At 42.4% G+C, this 15,321-nt stretch overlaps 1 protein-coding gene across 1 annotated transcript in view; it reads left to right on the plus strand.

Annotated features, from left to right (window-relative positions):
* Nucleotides 1-15,321, plus strand: part of SNX30 (sorting nexin family member 30) — a 67,650-nt gene that overhangs the window by 39,243 nt on the left and 13,086 nt on the right. The window contains exon 7 of the mRNA XM_074953528.1: nt 5,771-5,857. Coding sequence (XP_074809629.1) covers nt 5,771-5,857 — 87 coding nt within the window. The remainder of the gene's footprint in view (nt 1-5,770; nt 5,858-15,321) is intronic.

A 15,321-nucleotide genomic window follows, 5' to 3' on the forward strand; every position in this document is an offset into this window, starting at 1 on the left:
TTTGATCTACATTTTAGAATTGTTCTCCTATTGGTAATGGCAATGTGTTTTTGTCTGTCAACATGCTGTCCTTTTTAGGAGTCATACTTGAGTCTTGGAGAGCCCTATCTAAAACTGTTTGTATGAAAGAGACCGATATTACAAAAACGTGTTACTAAAATCTGTGACGGTGATAAGCTGGACGCTGCATGGAACCTTCTTGCAAATCTATCTCCCGTGGTGGTCTAGCATCTAAATTCTGTGAACCAAAACAGTGGCATAACTTTTAGGTAATGGTGTTCAATGACCTAGCTTTGGTGTGGCTTTTTTCCCCTTACAAAACCAGGAACATCAGATGTTTTGCAATATGCCACTTGTTGGATAAAATCCTAGCGTATTACTTGGGTAAGATACAAATAATTCCCCTGCCACAAATCTGCATGCATGTTCTGAATAGAACGTGCCTCTTTAGTGAATAAGAGCATTGATGCAGTCTGTTCAATATGCAGGATCAGTTAATAGGCATTGTTTGTTTTTGTGCTTTAAATTATTCTTAAATCTCACTTGGGATATTAAGGAGAAGTTAATTGATATCTTCACTAAAACTTTCTCTCAGTCATGTGCTTGCATAAGTGTTAAACTCCCTGCATTACAAGTACATTTCTTTCTCTGTTCAGATTTGAGGCACGTATTAGGTTTTTTGTTCAATGAAACATGCAAAAAATATTAATTGGGTTAATCATGTTGAGTGCTGAAATTAATCACTCTGGTTTTGGCTTGGTGTTTGATTCTGGGGCAAGGCTTTACAGAACACAAGCCAACATAGATGTAAAGCATGAGATTTTCAAACATCAGGTGGAACTAGAAGAAAACTCCTCTAGAAAGTCGTCTTGGCTAGAGAGCAACTCTGGTGAGCCCCTAATAAGGCAATGATGTATGCTTATCCATATATGTATTTCAGTTGATGGTTCTGGAATTACAATCCTCCTTTGAAATATTGTAAGTTCTAGGACTTTAATGGCTCTGCTTCGTCCTCATGAAGACTGAATTTTAGTCCTCTTCCAACTTTTTTTTTTTTTTAAAAGTACATGTAACCTCTAAACTAAAAGAGAAACCTGTATGCAAGCTATCTAATGGAAGGTTGAATTACCTCTTTGTCTGCCTGTTAGTTGGAGCACAGTATTTTAGTACAATAAGGAGAAGGTCTGACTTCAATTCACAAAACCCAGGAAGAAAATTCCGTTCATATTGAGTGGTGAATCTCACCCCAAAAAAGTGTTAGAAAGATGGTGGTGATTGTAATAGCAGTTTAAGTACGTACTTTAAGCTCTGCTGTACATGAGATCTCTTCCAAAGAGCTTGGTGTTTCTTCAGGTCAAAGTCCAGGATGGAAAAACCATCCACAGATGGCAACTTCCTACTCCAAATAGCTTCGACTGGAAGCGTCATCGTGCTCTGCTTATACCCAAAAGCAGGTGTTAATGTGTCATGATGGCATGTTTGCCTTCTCCACTGGACTGCTTCATGAAGCGTGTAGCAGTGGGAAGCTAGCCATCATAGGAGATGACTACTCTTAAAGTATGAGAAGCAAACTTTTAAAACTTTTTACTCTTTGCACCCCTCACCTCAGAACTTCAAAGTTCCTTACAACTTATCCACCTTTGTCCTTAATTTTGCAGATGGTGGAACTTAGCCACAGAGAGGTTAGGCAACTGCCCAAGGTCAACCAGTGAGTTGATGGGATTGTCAAGAGTAGGGCCTGTGTCAGATGATGTCCAGTCTTTTGCTATAAACACTAGAGTCTTCCATGACTAAATCTGTTCGGTTGTAACATACAAAAATTGTAGATAACTTGGTAGCCTTAGAGGTTTGTATTTTCTGCCTTAATTCTTCTGATTTAAATCCAAACCTTTAATTTTTTTTTAACCTGGTTTTGCTTCTCTTCATCTTTCCCCCTACATGGAACTCGTTTGTGCCTTATTCAAAGGACGACCCATACAGTGACAACGTTTTAAACTCCTATTAGTACCAAAGCAATCTTGCATCACAGCCATCCATCTCTGGCTGAGAAGAGTGGGTCAGTCTCCCTTTGGAACCACTCCAATCTTTTATCTTGGATTGAGGGACAGGGACTGCTGTCTGGTGAAGCGAGGAATACCACTGCACACATGCAAAGCTCCAAGCTTAGAGGTTCTGTTAGCCTGACCATAGCCAACAACTGGAAAGGAGACTTGCTACTAGGAGTTGCAGCTGAGAGTAGCAGGAGCATGTGAAAACATGGTTATAACAAAAGCCTGGTTTACGCTTAAGATTTGTTTTGCTACAGGGAAGGCTATGTGCCCCTTGCTTATAGCTGCTCTTATGCAGTTTTATCCCAGACTAAATGGCCAAACTTTAACTTGAGGAGAGATCATTCCTTCGGGCACCGTCCTAGTCAGAGCTGAACAGTTCCTGAGCCTTTGAGAACTAGAAGAACTAGTTTGACAGAAGACCTCACAGATCTGGGGAGGAATGAGGATGTTTAGGAGGCTTGTGTTTAAAACAGTTGCCATATTTGGAATGTCCCAGCAATGACTGAACAATCATGGTAAAGCTCTTCTCGTAAATAGAAGCAGCTAACCTGCCTTGCTTTCTGATTGCAGATATGCTATATTCCATGGGGAGGTGCATGTGAAGAGTAAGAAACCCTGTTATATGTAATTTATGCTGACTATTAAAATATTGTGATTAGACAGAGGGGCATATTGACAGCATTAGTACATGCTGTCCCCAGCTGTGTGCTTGGGTATTAGATAAATGGCATAGCTCTAAAACTGCATTATAAATATTTAAAGTGCCTGATGTTTTTAAAAAAAAATAAAATTCATGATTTGAAGTGAGATGAAACTGATCTGTCATGGGCATGAGTGTTTGAAAAGACTACCTTCTCTAGGGTGTCTGAACAGTTGTGTTGCAAAAGACAACTGTTTCCTGCCACCTATTTCCCTCTCTTGGGCTCTAACTTGTTTGTGAAACTCCTGGGTGTGCTCTGGACTGAGTGGAAAGCCACACATAGGTCTGGAAGCTGTGGACCAAGGTAAAGACCTCCTAGAAGAGGAAGGGACCTATGCCAGCATTCACTGCCATCCTTTGAGGATGGCCTAGCAATTATAGCACAGGACCAGGAGTCAACTGGAGTTATATTCCCAAATCTGCCACTGAATCATAGAATCATAGAATATCAGGGTTGGAAGGGACCCCAGAAGGTCATCTAGTCCAACCCCCTGCTCGAAGCAGGATCAATTCCCAGTTAAATCATCCCAGCCAGGGCTTTGTCAAGCCTGACCTTAAAAACCTCTAAGGAAGGAGATTCTACCACCTCCCTAGGTAACGCATTCCAGTGTTTCACCACCCTCTTAGTGAAAAAGTTTTTCCTAATATCCAATCTAAACCTCTGATGTGCTGTGTGGCCTTGAGCAAGTCCCTGAGCGGCAGCGTGTGCCTCGGTTTCCCCATCTTATTAAATAAGATCCCTATTTCACTGGAATGTCGTGCAAATTAAGTGTGGTGTACTCTCAGATCCTTGGCTGGAAGGTGGTCCAGAAGTGTCAAGTAGCATTCTTTACACTTTGCTGGGAATTTACTGAGTATTTTGGGCCACAGCTAAGAACAGATAATCTAGAGATGCTAGAGAGATTCCTCCTTCTCCTGTACATTGTTTTGTTCCATCTGCTGGAGAAATGTTAACGGGCATCTAGACCTGGCTAGTCAGTTAATGTATGCCTCTGAACACATTGTGGGCTCACCCCGCAGTAGCAGTACTCTCCAGTCACTTGTCCTGTGAATCTAGTTTACTGATACGATGCCTATTGATCCCTGGACCTTGCTGGTACAGGTCCAACTTACTTTACTGGTTCCAAACGTGTATCCATGGTGGGTGCTGGCCACTCTACTCCAAGTCAACTATTAATTAAAAAATTCCTCAGTAAGTTTTACTTTCTCCCAATATCCCTTTTGTACGTGAGCGGAAATACTTGTTAAATACCAGTCATGCTTTTGGTGCACTAAAAATCTGAAACAACTGCAGGGAAAAATTCCACCTAGTCTCATATTGAGAACTGATGTCACATTTTGCTGCAGGCAAATGTAGCCAATAACATGCTTAACTTCAGAAACTGGAACTAAAGCGTTGCCACACGCACATTGATGTTTTGTACATTCTCTCCTTTATTGCCCCCTGTGTCTTGGGGGAGATTGTGTAGTATCCTCTCTGGAGTAGGGATATTGTCTTCCTTTGTCATGCTCACCTTTGAATACATGCTTGGCATTTTAAAAAAATTATAGTCCTGGAGGTTACAGTACTGAGACGTTAGTCTTTAGGAAAAACACACATCCTCCTCCGCTGTACTTAAAACTGATAAAACCAGACTCTGGTAATATTGGTTGATTCTTCATGCATAACTGAAAAACATGGCCTTTTTGATATTGAAATGGTGACTCTTCCCTTGGCATGTGGTGTAGGTGGAAGTGGAGAGGGGAGTATGATGATGAATAGATGCGTGTGGTTATTTTCATAAGTATTTTCACTTATTGTCTTTGAGTTAAACAGCTGTTGCTGTTTTTTTAAAAATTCTATTTGATAGGTAAGCAGGGAGAACCTTGGTCAAACTGGCTGCCCAAACTCTGACCTCTTCCACGCTGGTGTAGCTGTGCCTGGCAATTGAATGGCCCTTGGAAACACCAGCTAGGTACCAGCCCACTTGACTAAGCTCCTTAGTCATCCCCTATATGGGTCAGATTCTTCTTCCTTATTTTTGTTCTGGAGAGCAAGTCTCCCAGAGGGCATCAGTTACTCCCCTCTCGAGCAAAAACTTGTATAAGTCATTGCCCAGTATGGATGTCCCATTTTAATATAGTATTACTAGTTATGCTGTAAACTCAGCGCGGGTAGGGAATAGCTACCATAGGCAAAGACACAATTACTACTCTATGACAAACGTCTATTACATAATTTGGTTACTCCCTAGTCCTGTTAATATTGTAACTATACTTCCTAGATATCTTGTACATGGTTGTAAAGTAAAATTAGCTGTCTTCTAGCTTTATCAATATATCTGGAGATCCTTATTCAGTGAGGGCCAGTCAGCTAGAAATCATGAACTTTAATAACTCAAAAATTGAATGTTTCATGTACAAAAATGGGAACCTTTTTCACCATCACATAGTGCAAAAACAAGGGAGAGGACTTTATCCAAAATTGACCTTTGGTCTGAGACTCAGCATGGAAATTCATTTCAAAAGGATTTTGCAGAAAGCTGAGTGGGCGGGCTGTGGTAGAAGTACATCACTTTAGGAACAATGTTGCTTGCCAACTCATTCCTTCCCTTGTTGCTTGGGCATATTGGAAAGCTTTACAAACTAACCCTCTCAACCCCATTCAGTGTTAATGTTTATCCTTTTATTCATCGTTTTCATCTTCAGGAGAAGATAAGTGACTTGCCAAAGGTCACAATGCAAGTCATTTGCAAAGCTGGGAGTTTTGACTTTGTCTCTAAGCAAACAGCTACAAATGTCATCTGGCATCTGCTCACAGGCTAAAACATTCAGCCTGGAGTGCTTTTTTATTTTTATTCAAAAGCCTCTTCATAGATGCCTGTAAAACAGGAGTGGCCTCTGAAAGGCAGACCTGTGACTTCAGTGGCACTTCAGTTGTTGAATCCAGGCTGCAACTCTTGTGGGGTGAGCAGGAAGGGGGAGTCAAGATTTTGTACATTTTCAGTCTTATGTTTTTTGGTTTTTTTCTCTTTCCTAGAACGTGCTAAAGAAAAGAGACCAAGTTCAAGCAGAGTATGAAGCAAAATTGGAAGCTGTGGCCTTGAAAAAGGAGGAGCGCCCCAAGGTTAGCATTTGAAACCACTTCACGAAACAAGTGGCATATTTGTCATTCAGCTTCTCTCAACTGAAAACTCTGGAGAAATTGAGATAATTTTTGTTTCTAGATCTGTGTTCAATCTCGTGCCTTCTGAAAAACAGCAGTGCAAAGCAGAGCAATGTCTTGTCATGTAGCTGCAAGCTGGCTTTAGGAGGCGAGCCAAGGAGAATGCGTCAACAGCCAAATTCAGTGTAGAAAGGAGTAAGAGTAAGCTAGCAGCTGCTGTAGGCCTGATCTGAAGCCAATGGAAAGACTCCCGTTGATTTCAGTGGACTTCAGATCAGGCCCTTTAAGAACAAATGATCTTTCTTATGTTAGTGAGGTGCATCCGTTGCCACCTTCAGGAGAAGTTGCTTCCTGGTCTCAATTTAAAACCCAACCAAGATTAGCTACTATTTGGTGTTGATTTACCTAGTTGCTACACGTACAGATACCTAAAGGTGGAAAGAGATGCACACATAACAAGCAGGTACATTAACTCCAAATAGTAATCAGTCTTAGTTGGGTTTTGCGTTGAGACCATGCAGCAACTTGGCATGGTCTGCATAGCATTGCTGTATGGTAACGTAACGCCTCAAGTTGCATTTTGTGAATTATGGCAGCAACGTCCATCATGAGCATAATACACTTAATCTCTCCTTCCCAATCTGCTCACACTTCGACTTTTCGACCCTCAATCTTCTCCTGCGGTCTCTGTCTGCCTCTGAATCTTGAGGAGCAGAAACTGAAGATACTTAAATGGGGAGCTTGAGTTAAGAGCTTTGCATAATGATTATCCCTCACTATTTTAAATTTTAATTGAAGGATCTTATTGGCACTTGGCTGGGAAACACTGATTCAACGTGGCTTCCTCCAACATCAGTGCTCCCCACTGTGCCTAGGGTTTGCAGCCCATTTAGTGGATGGAGGGCCCATAGAGTTGCGTCTTTAACACACACAGTTCTTAATTTACATTGGACACAAATGTGTCCTTCGGTAGAAAAACAGCCACTTCCACTTATGCTGTAGTATTTGAGAGATTCACTGCTGAAGAGTTTTTAATGCAACAACGTTCTACATTTTCAGTAGCTATTTTCATCATCTTGGCCCTTTCAGGTTTTCCAAAATAGCAGCAAAGTTTGCTTCCCTTTAAATGGTGCCCGCTTGCAAATTTAACTTCAACAACAACTTTCCAGCTAGACATATGCAAAAGCCTTCCAACACAATGAGATCGTCCTGGTTGTTTCCTTAACCACTCAAATAGAGCTGAGCCAATGGGCATCATGACATATTTTTGTTCAAACAATGCTACCACTGCTGCTGCCTAGAACCTGGGACAGGCTGGAAGTTTTTTTTAAAATAGTTAAGTCTTCTAAACCTTTGAAACAACTTAAAATGAAAAAGCTGAATAGCAATCGCTGCTATACTGGGTAAGGTTATCATTTGATCTCTGGCTTTGTCTTGCTTTCACTGAATGTTTTTTAGTTGTTTGCATGGTCTAATGGAATGTAGAAACCAAACAAACAGGCCAGAAGAACTGGAATTTGCAATGAGTTGGACTTTTGTTACCCCACACTGCAGTTGTACTGTTCCGTTTATTTTGGAATCTGTTGACGTTAATATGTCAACAAGATAGTTCTGTCAAAAATCTATCTGGTGGTCTAGCAGAAGTTTATTTGCTGTTGGTTGCAATGATTGAGAAGGATCCAAGAAACATTTTCCCTCTTCTTAACCACTGGAGGGCATTTTAGGATTTGCTGTACTTCATAACCTGACCTGATTCCCAACAGACTCTTGAGTCATGTCCAAATTCTAACAGCAGTTTGTCTTGATACAGTCTCTTTTTAATTATTTAGGCTGAACAAGTGTGCATGTATTAAATCAGATTCTGTGATTAAAATTCTTGTGTTTAAGCCAGCAGATACTAAATCAGGATATACTTTGCTTAACTTCAGATAGTCATCATATGTATCCAATATAATTTTATTTGCTTTTGTATTTGGTGTGAGAGTCCATTTGCGATCTCTGCAGTGTTTTGCCTTCAGCAGTTTCAGATATAGAAGGACCCCTCTCATTCCCATTTCTCTCCTAACTTGGCCCTGGAATTCTGTATTAGAAACATTGTACGTATTGAAATCTCAATTACTAATGTAGCAAAAGTAAAATAATAAACGCACCCTTAACTAAAGGGACTCAGTGAGCACTGAGCACCAATTGTGGCATCTGGCTCATTGTCCCAAAGCTTAGAGGCACAATGAATCTATGGGAACAGTAAATAGTCTGATTATACAGAACTTCTGGCTGAATTCAGAAAGGCAGACTTGAAGTATTTCACATGTTGTTGGCAATGTAAACTGAATTGCACATCGTTAAAGTAAACCCATAAGAAGGAAATGCAAATTCCCATCCTTGAGTTGCTCGCAATGGGTTAGTCCCTAATCAGTGATCATATGCGCATGAGATTTTTAGCCTTAATTCTGATTTTTTTCTGGCTCTTAAGGACTAAACCTGCTACCAAATTCATTGCACATTCATGAAGTGCACTGTAGAGAGCTATACAAAATCGTCCTTGTCCATTGCTGCATAAATAGAATTCTAGACATGGTACAGATTCTACAGCAGAAATCCTAAAGTCCTAAGGTTATACTGCATATGTGGGGTGGGGATTTATTCATACAACCTCCATTAGTGCTTAAATCATGACTTTGTAATGAAGAATATCAACTGTATTTTTGATCAGTCTCAACTGGATACAGGCTTCTACTTTCCTCATTCCACATGTACTTAATGTCAAAGTTTGTCTCAGCAGCACATTTCTTCTTTTCCCATGATGGTATCGCTGCTGCCAGAATTAAAAGGCTTAAATCAATAGTTGGTTGATTTTTTCCTCATTTTTAGGTTAATGAAAATTTAAAATACTTAAGCCTCTACTCCGATCTTTAATTAGAACAAGATTACCGGAATCATACGCATGTAAAAATTAATTTACAGCTTTGTCAGTTGGCTTCCTTGCAGTCGGTTAAAATATTCAGGGGCCTTAAAAGGACATGTTGTAATTTAAGCCTGAAATTGGACCCAGTTTTATTCTGTTACGTTCACAAATTCAGAACACTTTTTTGTGGTTTTTGCCTGCACTAGCTGTATGTTCGAGTTACTGTCGTCTACTGGGTACTCACCCTTCTTGACTGGCCTTCCCGAGATGGAGCCTGTCTTCCAGACTAAGCACCTCAGCTCCCGTTGACTTCAACAGGAGCTGCAGGTGTTCGCCATCTCTGAAACCAAGAGTAAAACCTTGATCCCACTGAAATAAACAGAAGTTGACTTCAGTGGGGCCAGAACTTCATTTGTGTGTGTGTGTAAAGCACCTAAGTCCCATAGACTTTCAGGTGGGGCTAGTGCACTTAAGTCACTTAGGTGCTTCTGAAAAATTACACGCTGGTCCACTTATCTCACCCCCATCCATAATCTCTAATACTACCCTACAGTTAATGGAGAACAGCTTTTCGGTCAGCCCATACAAGAAGTGGAAGATTGGACAAATGACCAGGGAGGAGTATAAAAATATTGGTCAGGCATGCAGGAGTGAAATCAGGAAGGCCAAATAACACTTGGAGTTGCAGCTAGCAAGAGATGTTAAGAGTAACAAGAAGGATTTCTTCAGGTATGTTAGCATCAAGAAGGAAGTCAAGGAAAGTGTAGGCCCCTTACTGAATGAGGGAGGCAATCTAGTGACAGAGGATGTGGAAAAAGCTAATGTACTCAATACTTTTTTTGCCTCTGTCTTCACGAACAAGGTCAGCTCCCAGACTACTGCACTGGGCAGCACAGCATGGGGAGGAGGTGACCAGCCCTCTGTGGAGAAAGAAGTGGTTCGGGACTATTTAGAAAAGCTGGACGAGCACAAGTCCATGGGGCCGGATGCGCTGCATCCGAGAGTGCTAAAGGAGTTGGCGGATACGATTGCAGAGCCATTGGCCATTATCTTTGAAAGCTCATGGCGATCGGAGGAGGTCCTGGACGACTCGAAAAAGTCTAATGTAGTGCCCATCTTTAAAAAAGGGAAGGAGGAGGATCCAGGGAACTACAGGCCAGTCAGCCTCATCTCAGTCATGGAGCAGGTCTTCAAGGAATCTTTTTTGAAGCACTTAGGGGAGAAGAAAGTGATCAGGAACAGTCAGCATGGATTCGCCAAGGGCAAATCATGCCTGACTAATCTAATTACCTTCTATGACAAGATACCTGGCTCTGTGGATGAGGGGAAAGCAGTGGGCATGTTGTTCCTTGACTTTAGCAAAGCTTTTAATATGGTCTTCCACAGTATTCTTGTCAGCAAGTTAAAGAAATATGGGCTGGATGAATGGACTATAAGGTGGATAGAAAGTTGGCTAGATCGTCGGGCTCAATGGGTAGTGATCAATGGCTCCATGTCTAGTTGGCAGCCGGTATCAAGTGGAGTGCCCCAAGGGTCGGTCCTGGGGCCAGTTTTGTTCAATAACTTCACTTAATGATCTGGAGGATGGTGTGGATTGCACCCTCAGCAAGTTTGCAAATGATACTAAATTGGGAGGAGTGGTAGATACGCTGGAGGGTAAGGATAGGATACAGAGGGGCCTAGACAAATTAGAGGATTGGGCCAAAAGAAATCTGATGAGGTTCAACAAGGACAACTGCGGAGTCCTGTACTTAGGACAGAAGAATCCCATGCACCGCTACAGACTAGGTACCGAATGGCTAGGCTGCAGTTCTGCAGAAAAGGACCTAGGGGTTACAGTGGACGAGAAGCTGGATATGAGTCAACAGTATGCCCTTGTTGCCAAGAAGGCTAACAGCATTTTGGGCCGTATAAGTATGGGCATTGCCAGCAGTTCGAGGGACGTGATCATTCCCCTCTATTCGACATTGGTGAGGCCTCATCTGGAGTACTGTGTCCAGTTTTGGGCCCCACACTACAAGAAGGATGTGGAAAAATTGGAAAGCGTCCAGTGGAGAGCAACAAAAATTATTAGGAGACTGGAACTCATGACTTATGAGGAGAGGTTGAGGGAACTGGGATTATTTAGTCTGCAGAAGAGAAGAATGAGGGGGGATTTGATAGCTGCTTTCAACTACCTGAAAGGGGGTTTCAAAGAGGATAGAGCTAGGCTGTTCTCAGTGGTACCAGATGACAGAACAAGGAGTAAGGGTCTCAAGTTGCAGTGGGGGAGGTTTAGGTTGGGTATTAGGAAAAACTATTTCACCAGGAGGGTGGTGAAGCACTGGAATGCATTACCTAGGGAGGTGGTGGAATCTCCTTCCTTTGAGGTTTTTAAGGTCAGGCTTGACAGTGCCCTGGCTGGGATGATTTAGTTGCGGATTGGTCCTGCTTTGAGCAGGGGGTTGGACTAGATGACCTCCTGAGGTCCCTTCCAACCCTGCTATTCTATGATTCATAGAGGTTGTGGCTGTGATCCCTGATGTAGAGTGCGCGTGGCTTAGCTGGTGACCATCGGTGTGTCCTCGCAACCAGGGATTTGTTATGGGACAGGGATTCTGAACCTCTGGGTTGCAAGAACCCTTAGAGAAAGGGATTGGTGGTAGGCTCACCAACAGGTGTTTTAGTGGCTTTTTGACAAACCTCCCTATTTCTCCCTTTCATTTGGGGGGGAAAATGCATATGTAGCCCTTACAGTTTCAGAGATCCCTGCCTGAATCCGTGGGCAGCCTGAAACAAAAGATCCAAGAGGCGCTAATTGTAAGTCACAGCAATGTCCATTCTGTGTCAATGGAGTGTGACATTTTTTTCTAGTATGCCTTGAAATTTGGTCAATATTGTCTTGTCTGTCTTAGACCTGCCTACAGCTGCATCTTGCCCTTCCCTCAAGGGGTGTTAACTGGATTTCACGGTATGCTCCCTGCACTGTTCATGGAGCTAGGTGTTAGGGGGCTTATTCTTTCACCCACTTACTTCCCTGGTCCTTCTCGCATGAACAGAGAGCAACAATACCTGAAGTCCAAAGGTGCAAACAATTCGTTGTTTATTGGGGTGAACTTCCAGCAAGCATGATTCCAGTTCAATGATGGGAACACTGAGCCTTGGGGTGGCTCTGTGGGATCAGATTGTTGCTTTGGTGGGTGTGCATGAAAACTCTGGGCATGGGGGAGGCAGTTACACCTTGTGTAAGATTAATATGGCTAATATAATGTTATGGAGGTTAAACTATATGGAAGGAATTTGCATTTTCCCAGGATGTGTGCAGTGTATATTGGAGAAGGGGTAAAAGAAATGCAAATAAAACATGGTACTTAATTAAAATCCTATTAGGGCTCCAAAAGGCGCCACAATAGGTTGTGCTTTCTTTTTCAGATCTCTGTGTGTTTTGGAGCAGGAGATGAAAGTGGAAAGTAATCAGAACTCTAGTGGAAGTAAAATGTTTCCCTTTTAAGACCATGTCTGAGCTGCTAACAGCTTTGGATCCAAAAGCAAGCTAGTAAGTCTCTGTGTAAATGCAAATTACCTAGCTGATGGGCACAAAGGACCTGCAAATAATGAATACATCAGATCAGCAAACAAGCTACTAGAAGACTCAGATTATGGCCCTCCAGGAAAGGGAGGTGAAAAAACAAGTCAAGCCTGAAAATAAGGGGGACAGGTTAACTTTAAGGGGGGGGTGTGGGGAGGGGAGATGGGAACAGGGAATGGGGGTAAGGAAATTGGAATCATGTTTTGCTAAAGGGGGAGATGGGAACAGGGAATGGAGGTAAGGCTCTGTGGTGTCCGAGCTGGGAAGGGGGACACTAAGGAAGGAAACTGGAATCATGCTTGCTGGAAGTTCACCCCAATAAACATCGAATTGTTTGCACCTTTGGACTTCGGGTATTGTTGCTCTCTGTTCATGCGAGAAGGACCAGGGAAGTAAGTGGGTGAAGGAATAAGCCCCCTGACACTAGGCAGCAGGCTGGTGTCCTCCACGCCTCCTCTTCCCTCTTCAGTGCGTCTGTCCCTCTGGTGGGCTCAGACCCATGCATGCATCAAAATGCTTGTTAGCTATTGTGATCTCTCCAAGGCATTGTCTCAGTAGCTGGCAAAGAATTCTGGAATTTGTGTATGGCCACTAAAAGAGAGAAGCACTGAGCCATTTGGGGAGCAAGCATTTATTGTTACAAAAGAAATCCACTGAATTCTCCCAAAAACGTGTGGGTTGACAAAATCAGAAGCCTCGTTTATTAAATGGCAACACTATAATCATGCAAGTCCTGCAAGAGTCAGACTTGCTATCTCTGTGAATGAACAGGGAAAGCTGACAAGCCACATATAACTGGGGAGACTGTGATTGTGCTGTCTTAAATGTTGTGCTGAGATCTGCCCAGTCAAGTCAAAGCAGTTCCCATCTCCAGTGATGCAGTCTGCGAACAAATTCTTGATGTTGCTGCAGAAGTTTAGGAGCAAGTGTCTAGAACAATTCAGGAGAGCGGATATTTCTCAACACAACTGGATGAAATTACAGATGTGCTTTTTGCCTAACTCTTAAATTTTGTTTCAGAGTGAGGAGGATCCATACATGAGTACTTTGTTTTTCTGTATACTGGCAGGTGGAGGAATCTCTTCAAAGCTTTCCAGCAATCTCTTCTAGCAGCTGGGTTGGATTGGCCCTGGGTTAGGCTTTGGCACCAGCCATGCAAATATGACCAGAAAATAGTAGCCTTGTGATTATATAATCCAGTCTATTGCATCCCAAGCCAATTGTTAAAATTACTGGGAAACTTCAGCAGCAAAGAGGATACTAGTGGGGACTGAAAACCATATTCGAGGCTGTAGAAGTTCAGCACTTCAGCAAAGATAGCCAGGTGGTATGCCCAGGGCCTATTTCATATGATGAAATAGACACTCTGCATCAACAGTTCCTCTTCCAAATTCAAGTGTGGCTTTCATGTAGCAAAGTTCTGAATCCCATGCCTGAGCTCAGAACACATGAGATCTCCTTGCTGACATGGCTCTGCTCTGGCAGAATATTTCACTGGCCAGCACTGGCTTGGTCTGAATGCTTCTCTCCAGAGAGTGACTGAATCTGATGTGGGTTCTCAACATAAGGGGTGCCAACAAGTGTAATGGGCTTGCAACTACCCTACCTTTCCTACATTGCTAAATGGGCCAGGTAGCCTTGGGGTATGGAAAAGGCTGAGAACCAGTTACAGGGAATTGTAAAAGTGCTCCTGAAGCGTGTTGAAAGAGCTACATCTCAGGGGACTTGTGAGCATTACTCACGGTATGTCTACACAGCGAAGCTGTCAACAAAACTTTCTTTCATGGGTACTTAAAAGCTCCCCCCCTTCCCCCGCTAAAGACAAAAGTTTTGCCGACGCAAGTGGCAGCGTGAATGCAGCTTTGTCGGCAGGAGCACTCTAATACCGCTCGCGGGCCTGGAAGTATTTTGTCTGCAAAAGTACTGACAGAGCGTTTTTACACACGCTGACTTTTAGTGACAAGGCTGTATCGACACAGCCTTGTCACTAAAAGCTGTGTGGTGTAGACAAGCCCTCAGCAAAGTATTCTTTCTACCCCCCCCACCCCCCCCAGAAGGGGAAGCTGAAATGGGCTGTGATCTGCCCAAGGCCGGAGGGGGACATCACTGTCAGATGTGGTCTAAGCACAAGATTGGGAAACTCCTGGAGTTCTAATCTCAGCTCTGTCCGCAGGCAAGCATTCTGCCAGCACTACCTCACAATAACTAGCGTATGCAGGCTCAGTGAATGCCGATAAGGAAAGCCTTCCTTGTAATCTTCCAGAGGGGTTCAAACAGGTGACTTACATTTTGAAGTAACAGAAAGTGCAATGTCTCCTTTACTACTTAGAATGTAAATGAGGGCTAGAAAATAAACACTTACAGGGCAGACATAGATACTGTGCTTTCTTGCTCTGTGCTTATCAAAATACAGCACTACTTGATTGTAGGGTGGGTTAGACATTCCACACAGATGATAAACTCATTTTCCTTATCAAATATTTAAACATGTACAAAGAACTCAAACTTGGAGCAGGAGTTGGATTCAGAAATAATTTCCTGGACCTTCTCTACATAGGAGCTTGCCTTGGCTTAAGTAAACCTGTTTTTTTCACAGGGTGGATTTGATTTAAATCATGGTTTAAATCACTAGTCAGGAAGGCTCTATTTAATCATATGTTTCTACATAAAAGTGCATTCTTGTTGGTTATTATAAAATTAATACATATTCTTCACAACTCAGAGATAGATGTAGGTTTCATTTTTAGAAGGGACACTATACATTTTTAAACAGTGATTTATTTGGAAAACTTTTCAGATTCGTTTTACAGCTGTATCAGAAAATGAATGATGGTTTGGTTATTTCACTTACCAAAGGTAATTGAAGCAGTTCGCCTCCAAATGACTTCATAAATATCTATCTCCAATTCAGCAGGTTAATCATTAATATTTAGAGGATTTTCTTGTCATGCT

This window comes from Natator depressus, chromosome 5, assembly GCF_965152275.1.
Source record: "Natator depressus isolate rNatDep1 chromosome 5, rNatDep2.hap1, whole genome shotgun sequence".
Classification (NCBI taxonomy): Eukaryota; Metazoa; Chordata; order Testudines; family Cheloniidae; genus Natator; species Natator depressus.